The following is a 9,307-nucleotide window of genomic DNA, read 5'->3' on the forward strand; positions in this document are numbered from 1 at the left end:
ATTGCACTCCAGGAAGGAAGCCTTGCTACGCCGGGCCGAGCCCAGCCCAGAAGGAGACATTTAGTGACGTTGTTCAGCAGTCGTCCGGCACTACTTCTTCGCTTGTTTCTCGAAGCATCCACTGTCTTCCAAAGCAATCTTGCCCCCGCTTTCGCACCGACACTTGTGTGGAAGCTTCTCTCAATCCTCCGTCCCGTCGCCCGATCCAGCCCCTACACGAATACTCTAGAACACCATATCCTCGTGAACAACAATCTCTACTCACCTATAAATTGCCAACGATCCAAACCCCGCCTCGCTCTGCCTGCAAACAACCTACAGAACGCACAGAAACACATACTGCAATTGCGCGCGCATCGATCGTTTGATCTTTCCACCTACGACCATTTGATTTTGCCTTACACATCCATGGCCGGCGTGGAGGAGGAGACGATGAGGGCGGTCGAGGAGGAGGTGGACGAGACCATGAACGAGCCGGACGACGGCGAGCCCATGGATGACCTCGACGGCGATGACGAGGAGGAGGCCGACTCCCCGGCGGCAATGAAGGTCGGCGAGGAGAAGGAGATCGGGACGCAGGGGCTGAAGAAGAAGCTCCTCAAGGAGGGCGAGGGCTGGGAACGACCCGAGACCGGCGACGAGGTCGAAGGTAAATGATCTGATCTCTATTTGCCGCCTCTGATCTCCGTCTCACAACAAATAAATCGAACGGAATTGACATGGCAATCTGAATGTCCTACGCAGTGCATTACACGGGCACCCTCCTCGACGGCACGAAATTCGATTCGAGCCGCGACCGCGGGACCCCGTTCAAGTTCAAGCTCGGCCAGGGGCAGGTCATCAAGGGATGGGACCAGGGCATCAAGACCATGAAGAAGGGCGAGAACGCCCTCCTCACCATCCCGCCCGACCTCGCCTACGGCCAGGCCGGCTCCCCGCCCAAGATCCCGCCCAACGCCACGCTCCAGTTCGACGTCGAGCTCCTGTCGTGGGCCAGCGTCAAGGACATCTGCAAGGACGGCGGCATCTTCAAGAAGGTCCTGGCCGAGGGCCAGAAGTGGGAGAACCCCAAGGATCTCGACGAAGTTCTCGGTACGTTTCAGGCAGATGCTTGTGATTTTGGTTTCTAACATGGCAATCTCCCAGACTCCCGTTCGAATTTTGCTGCAAATTTTACCAAAATTTCAGTTTCCTCTATCTAATCTAGCCTAAACTGAAATGTGTCCCCGTAACTGAACCCACACGAGACCGTTCACACCATTCTTTAGTTGAACTGAAATTCAACTTGTTTAATTCAACGAAATGGTCAACTAACATGCGTCTCATCTGCTGCTCTGCCTTGTTTATTCAGTCAAGTACGAGGCGAGACTTGAGGATGGAACCGTCGTGTCCAAGTCCGATGGTGTTGAATTCGCTGTCAAAGATGGTTAGCCCCTAAGTGCATATTGATCCTTGGAAAATTGCAATGCATGATTTTTCTCTGAAGTGCTTGTTCTCTGATGTGCGTTTTTTCTTGGCAACTTCAGGTTACTTCTGCCCGGCACTTTCCAAGGCTGTGAAGACCATGAAGAAGGGAGAGAAAGTCTTCCTCACTGTTAAGCCACAATGTAAGTTTCTTCTCCATTCTCGAAACTGCAATTTATAATCTGTCCTGTAGAAATTTAGCACTGGCGTCATAACGTGTACTTGATTGTGTGATGACGAACAGATGGCTTTGGCGAGCAAGGAAGGCCAGCTTCTGAAGTCGATGGTGCCGTGCCCCCAAATGCTACCCTGCACATAGATCTTGAGCTGGTGTCTTGGAAGACGGTGACGCTGATTGGCGACAACAAGAGGATCTTGAAGAAGGTGCTCAAGGAAGGCGAAGGCTACGAGCGTCCCAACGATGGGGCAGTTGTCAGAGGTGTGTGAAAAATCGCTAAAATACTTGAGGTACCTTGTGAAGTGTCCGAGAGAAGTTCACTGATCGCGTAGTACATCTTAATTGGCAGTGAGGCTGGTCGGCAAGTTGGAGGATGGCACTGTGTTCACCAAGAAGGGACATGAAGATGGTGAACCATTTGAGTTCAAGACGGATGAGGAGCAGGTCATTGATGGCCTTGACAAAACAGTGATTACCATGAAGAAAGGAGAGGTCGCATTGGTGAAAATACCACCTGAACTTGCGTTTGGATCCACTGAAACGAAGGGTGAGCTCACTCTGCTTCCTCCCAATTCAACCGTCTTCTATGAAGTGGAGCTGGTCTCATTTGAGAAGGTAACCGTGGTGGCTATCTACTTTCTTGTTTACATGTCTGTCTATCTCAGCCTCTCCTATTGATCAGGTATTCATATATGTTCTTCTCTTTTTCTCAGGAGAAAGAATCTTGGGATTTGAAGAGCAACTCTGAGAAGCTTGAAGCAGCTGCGAAGAAGAAAGAGGAAGGGAATGTATGGTTTAAAATGGGCAAGTATACCAAGGCCTCCAAGAGATATGAGAAGGTAGGGTAGCATTCTTTTAAACTCAGTGCACTTTGTCCGACATCTTGTTATTCGTGAACATTTCGGGATTGATTTTCTGACAGATCTTTGGATCTTTCTTCTTCTAAATAGGCTGTGAAGTACATTGAGTATGATAGCTCCTACAGCGAGGATGAGAAGAAGCAATCTAAAGCACTCAAGATCAACATCAACCTGAACGATGCCGCGTGCAAGCTCAAACTGAAAGACTACAAAGAAGCAGTGAAACTATGCACAAAGGTAACTGCATGTCAGTGGAATGCCGTGAAGTTTCCATGGGTGGAATCACAAATATCTGACCATGAGCACTGTACAGGTTTTGGAACTAGAGAGCACAAACATAAAGGCCTTGTACAGAAGGGCGCAGGCGTACACCGCACTCGTTGATCTTGAACTGGCAGAGTTGGATGTCAAGAAGGCACTGGAAATCGACCCAGACAACAGGTAGAGGCGCCCTCCATCTCTGTAGCTACCAAATTCCGACGGCCGCCAGTAATATTATGTCGTCCAGAATGGTTACTGATACCTGATGTTTTTTCTTTACCCCAGGGAGGTGAAGGTTGCGTACAAGGCCTTGAAGGATCGGGTGAGGGAGTACAATAAGAGGGACGCAAAGTTCTACGGCAACATGTTCGCGAAATGGAGGAAGGTGGAAGATGCAGATAAGCTTCCCGCGAAGCAGGATGCACAGCCGATGGCAATTGACAGCACCGCTTGAGAGATCTCCCACCGTGAAGAGGCTACCTGGCATCATTGATTTGTAGCCTGTATGAGCGATATGGTATTACTCCTAGTACAGCATTGTGTTCTGTCCTTCGTATTTGTTGCCATAGCTTTTGGTATGCAAGCTTCAGATGTTAGGTCGTTTGCTGCTGTCATTTAACGTTTCACCTATACAGCTTGTTTGCCAACCAAAAGGGAAGGGGAGTTGGAGAGTAGAGAGGATTGAATCGTTACATTGAGTGGTAGACATGAGATATGTTGCATTGCATTCTCAATCTTATGCTCCTGAAGTCCTAATTAAATAACATCAAGTGAAAAGCAGCTTAACCAGTGGGCTGTGGTCAGTCCATACAGTTTTTTTTACGGGAAGGTCAGTCCGTCAGTTATAACCGAAATCCCTATAATTAAGAGGACAAAACGACGGACAAAAATAGATTCCGCCGTCAGATTGGAACCCAAACTCTTAATAAACAACTAAAATATCTTAACATTATTTTTAAATATCTCAAATAAGTTTGATCCAAAAACATAACATAGCATCTTCCTCGGTCTCTTCTTCCTCGACCTCTACTTTCTTTGTGTAGGCGTCGCTGTAAGTATCACCGTCACCGAAGTGGATGTCGCACTGTAAGTATCACCGTCAGAGGTCGCAAATCCCTTGAGTGTGTAGAATTCAATTGGGACATGAATAACCCCAATCTAGGTCGTGAGTGGCCACTTGGAGACGAGCTACGCCGGCCGCCACGGAAGAGGGAGAAGGCAGTCATTGAGGACGCCGGCGACGCCTTGGCTTTGCGTGTAGGTGTTGATAGTCGATGTTGTCACGGTCTTCTTCTCCGCCACCGACTGTGAGTGGCCTTGCATAGCCACCTTCGACTTCCATCACCGTGGATGCTCAATACTGGCGCAAGGGGTGGCTTGCCCACGGTTGAAGACTTTGCGGCCGAGGACTTGCCGATGGATTTGGTGGTTGCTACCGCCTCCCGCACCGCACCCGTATTTCCCAAACGCTTCTGCGGCATCGGAGGTGTTGCGGGAGTCAAATCGGTCGGTGACACGTCGACCGGAAAACTCCGTGTTGGCCTAAAAACTCCGGCTCGCATGCGAGAACAAGATCCGATTCTCCAAAGATCAATAACTTCGGGTGGTTGAAGGAGGAGATCAAGTGATTGTAGTTGCTCAACTAGGAGAGGTGTGATTGAGCAAATCGAGCAGCTTGAGCTTGAATAAGAAGAGGAGTATTTATACCCCTCCAGGAAATCGAGCCGTTGAAGAAACTTCGGGCCGGATTATCCGCCCTGGGCGGATTATCCGGGTTGCAACGAAATAGCCAGTCAATAATTTTCCCTTCTCGGCGCTAGAGTGGCGGTCGGGCCGGATCGTCATGAAGCAGAAGAAGGAAGTGATATGGAGCATGATGGCATGTGGTGTAGGTTCTCAGGAGCCGGTGATGTTATGCAGAGCATGCACTTGGAAAACCTCAAGAGGAAGGTATGACGAGCACATAAGATGTTGCTAGCTGACTTTGGCAGACGCACTACCGGTGTCAGCAATAACGTGGAACCTGCACACAACATAACCAAAATAGTTTGCCCCAACTTACAGTGAGGTTGTCAATCTCACCGGTTTTGCTGAAAACAATAGATTAGACGTAGTGGTAAGAGATGTTTACTTGCAGTGAAATAAAGAGAACAATACTTGTAGTAGATGGATTTATGAGTGTAAAAGAAAAGGATCAGGGTCCACAGTTCACTAGAGATGTCTCTCCATAAAGATAAATAACATGCTGGGTAAATAAATTACAGCTGAGCAACTGACATAATAAAGACCATATATGACAAGATGATCACTATGAGCTTCATTTGGGCATTACAACAAGATTCATAGACCGTAATCCAACTGCATCTATGACTAATAATCCGCCTTCAGGTTAGCATCCGCATCTCTTTCAATATTAAGTTGCAAGCAACAGATTATTGCATTAAGTAAAGTGTGTAAAGTAAACAATAGAACTATCCTTGGATAAAATATTGTTTTTATCCCTAGTAGCAACAACACATCTATAATCTTAGAGGTTATTATCACTCTCCCAGATTACTAGAGGCATGAACCCACTATCGAGAATAAATACTCCCTCTTGAAGTTGCAAGCACATACTTAGCAACGGAGAGCATGCAATTTCACATATAACATATAAACAAGTATATAATCAACTCAACCATAGTATTCAATATTCATCGGATCCCAACAAACACAACATGTAGCATTACATAAAGATGATCTCTATCATAATAGGCAGCTCACGTGATCTAAACATGAAGCATAATGAGGAGAAGACAACCATCTAGCCATGGACGGAGCTAGGGGTGCCAGCTAGGGCCACGGCCCCCCTATGCTGCAAAATTTTCTGAAAGAGCCCCTAAAATACATGTAGATTGGTCCCTAAAATTTGTAAATATTGCCCCTGCAGCCCCCTCCAAGCAATCTTATGTTCTATTGGCCCCCTCTAAATATTTTTCCTGGCTCCGTCCCTGCATCTAGCTACTTCTATGTACCCATAATCCAGAGATGAACTACTCACGCATCACTTCGGAGGCGGGCATGGTGATGAAGAGGCCTGGTGATGATCTCCCTCTCCGGAAAGGTGCCGGGAAGAGCTTCAGAACCCTCCCGAGCTAGGGTCGATGATGGCGCCGGCGATGGAACTTTTCATTTATGGAGGCTCGGGTATTTAGGTTTTTCCTGATCAGATGAATTTATAGGCGGAAGGGCGAGGTCGGTGGACGCCCGAGGGGCACATACCACCCCTAGGCGTGACCACAGGTGGCCCGCGCCTAGGCATGGTGTGACCGCCTCCTGGCACTTCTCTGTCTCTCCTCTAGACTCCGTCTTCGTTTCAGTAAAATTGGAACTTCGGCTTTCGTTTCGTCCAATTTCGAGAATATTTCCTTTACAATTTTTCTGAAATACAAAAACAGCAGAAAACAGGACTGGCACTGTGGCATCTTGTCAATAGGTTAGTTCCATAAAATGCACAAAAGTGCCACGAAGTGTAAACAAAACATATAAAAATTGGTGTAAAACAAGCATGGAGTATAAAAAATTATAGATATGTTTGCAACGTATCAGCCGGCGACCGGCAACTTCCCGTCCGTGAAGGGGTTGCATCTGTACCAGCCCATCGAGGGATGCAGTGGTGGCGGCGTGCCACCGGCGACATTGGGGTCGTCTTCAACATCGGGGTCTGGAGGACTCGTTTATAATTTTATTTTCTTGCTGGACCTGGCTGTAAGTCCGAGACTTCAATATATCACTTGCTTTTGCCCCGCAAAAGAAAACACTAGATTGTGACACGTTCCGTAGCGTTTGGTGTTACTATGGAATACAACTTTAAGGGCCCGCTTGGAATAACGTTTCTAATACGGGCAGAGCCGGATGATACGGAGCATGCAGTAGTTTTCGTGTGGTCTGGGTAGGTCTGTAATATTTACCTCTGTTTTTTTACTAAAATACAGAGAACCAAGCGGGACCTTATAATCATATTTGTCCCGTCTATTTTTGTATTTGATATGGTTTTATCTGTTTGGTGTGCTTGTTCACCGCGCATGATGGTCGGTGTCGGTAATGGTGGTGGTGTGCTGGTTGGGCGTGGTGTGTGTGCCCTTGCGACGATGTTGCATGTGTTTGTGTGTGGGGGTGTGGGGGGAGCATCGGCATTCCTCCCCTGAAGGAATCGAGGCTATCTCCTCTTCACTCCATTCCTAGTGTAGTGGAAACAATAGGAACATGTTTGTTGGTTCGGGTAGCATCGGCGTGTTGACGTCGCATCTCTTCTCGAAGTCACTGCTATGTGATATGTGAGTCATACAGCTTGGTGGTGGGACAGGTTCGGAGGGCACAGTTGGTGGCAGGCCACCATCTCGCTTCGCGATTGACAATTCACTCTCTTGAGAGCTGTGTATTGTTTCTATTTTAATGGTATGTTTGTGCCTCATTTTTTCACATTTAAACTCTTGTACAATTGTGGTTGCTTTTTTTGTGTGTAAAGGTGGAAGGCCAGTTTTCAGAGAGTGGTACATTATAGCAATTCCTGTCTCTTGGCTGAAATAATGCAAATGAATATTCCACCAACTTCTTTACATGTGTTATGTTCACATATATACATGTGTTATGTTTGTATATTAGGCAATGCTTCCTTTTCCCTTCTATATATATGAGCCCATTTTCACACGAGCAGGCAGCACATATTACGTACACCCCCTCACTTGTCGATCTGATCTTTTCTCTTATAACTTATTGGTTCTCACATTTTAGTCGTATTACTTAGGCACCGGATGTTCAATGAACACCAGAGATGACAAGATCAAGGCCTGAAGTACTTCAGAATATGAGCCATCGGGATAGAAACTGAGTACCTTTAGCATGTACGACTTAAGTAGGGTGCAACATAGACTACTGTCTTGAACTCTCTTTTGGCTGTCCAGCATAAGACAACCCTCTGATCGATGCCGACCATGCCCCATTCACGGTCTTTGATTAGTCCAAGTCACTGGCCCAGTCGACTATATCTGGAATATTGGTGTGGGTAGATGTCTTGATGCGCATGGAAGATCTCCTCGACGCACCGTGTGATCTTATCCAGCCGTCTTGCGCGCTGAGCCTGTTCATCAGCAGGCTACTGTTTACGAGCATTTTACTGAACTTCCGCTGACGGTGATCGCAAAGAGCAAACAACAGTTGCATGTGTTTTCGAATGAAACGGTGACAATGATCAGGTCTTGGAACTAGAGTGCACAAATGTTATGGCTCTATATAGAATAGCACATGCGTATACCGAACTCGTTAATTTTGAATTCACGGAGTTAGATAAAACACTTGTATGGAAATTTGTTTTAGTGATTTGATTATATTTTCTTATCTTATGCAAAGTACTCTATTTTCTCACGTCAAATGTATAGGGGTAATCCCGTCTAAAGCTGGTGTATTTTTTCTTAATATACGTTCTTTAATTTTCGTGTCAAAAACTATATGGCTTATATTTAGGAAGGGATGAAGTATTAGATAGACATGCGTATGTGCAGTGCTTGCTCTCCTTGTGTGGTCTGCTTGCACGTACATAGAAGGCAGCGAGTGGCCTTCCTGCACGTAGTACAACACTAGATAGCGGCATCGATCGCATTGGTTCCTTGCAGCTGACGAGGAATCCGCATCTGCACATATCACAGTTGGAGCAGCAGTTTCCCTGACCGGAGCCTCAGCGCACATCAACGAGTCCCATGTCTTGGTGAACGCGGGCCGTGCGGGGAACCGAGAACTCGTTGTGCCACGCTTGTGGCGCTCGCCAACTCTAGGCTCCGCGCCAACCGCTAAGCCTCCGGGACACCGACGCACGTTACGTCCTCACGCTCAGCAGATCTGTGACTGGAGCAATGGCCTGGTCTCGTCGAGGAGCCGGAGGATCTGTGACTGCGGACGGAGAATGGGAATGGAGCAGAGGCCGGTCTCCAGCCCGACCGCGGCCACGACAACGCCCATGTGGGCCAAGTCAGTTAGTCGCACGGCTAACTGTAAACTGTCAAGATTAGTTTGGACTTTTTCCTTTTCTTGTTTGATTTGCCACATCAGCGAAATCCCAACTGAACCATATCTAGTGTTTAAAATAGACCGGGATTGACAGACTGAGAGTGTCAATTTTAGCAATTGAGAGTGGAGGGTTTCATTTAGCTTTTGCTTATAAATTTAAGGTTTGTTCTGGACTTTTTCCAATTTTCTATTCTATGAATCTAACGGGCAGACGATGGTGTTCACAAAGAACAAAAATGTTATCACCCGCGATGGGTGGATGAAACATATCAATGAATTCAGCAGACAACAAAACTAATTTGTAACAATACCGTTAACACGATTGTTTATTATTAGCAGATGCTGCTCTTCGTACGGTCCTAGAAAACTAGGCTTTGAATGCCGTGTTAAACAGGTTACGCAAATAACAATCTAGCCGTAGATTTAGATTAACTATCACAATAACTAGGATGGTGTGGATTGCCCGTGACGCTTCTAATATAGCCTCACATATTGATTTTAG

General features: G+C 46.8%; 1 protein-coding gene across 1 annotated transcript; it reads left to right on the plus strand.

Annotated features, from left to right (window-relative positions):
- The first annotated feature begins 325 nt into the window (after positions 1-325).
- On the plus strand, positions 326-3,418 carry LOC124677924 (peptidyl-prolyl cis-trans isomerase FKBP62-like). Its single transcript, XM_047213865.1, has 10 exons — positions 326-649; positions 745-1,092; positions 1,352-1,426; positions 1,527-1,607; positions 1,709-1,903; positions 1,992-2,257; positions 2,356-2,481; positions 2,593-2,739; positions 2,816-2,943; positions 3,049-3,418. Exons 1-10 carry the CDS (start codon positions 409-411, stop codon positions 3,215-3,217), a joined length of 1,776 nt encoding a protein of 591 aa, XP_047069821.1. The 5' UTR covers positions 326-408; the 3' UTR covers positions 3,218-3,418.
- Positions 3,419-9,307: the final 5,889 nt, after the last annotated feature.

This window comes from Lolium rigidum, chromosome 7 (genome assembly GCF_022539505.1).
Source record: "Lolium rigidum isolate FL_2022 chromosome 7, APGP_CSIRO_Lrig_0.1, whole genome shotgun sequence".
NCBI lineage: Eukaryota > Viridiplantae > Streptophyta > Magnoliopsida > Poales > Poaceae > Lolium > Lolium rigidum.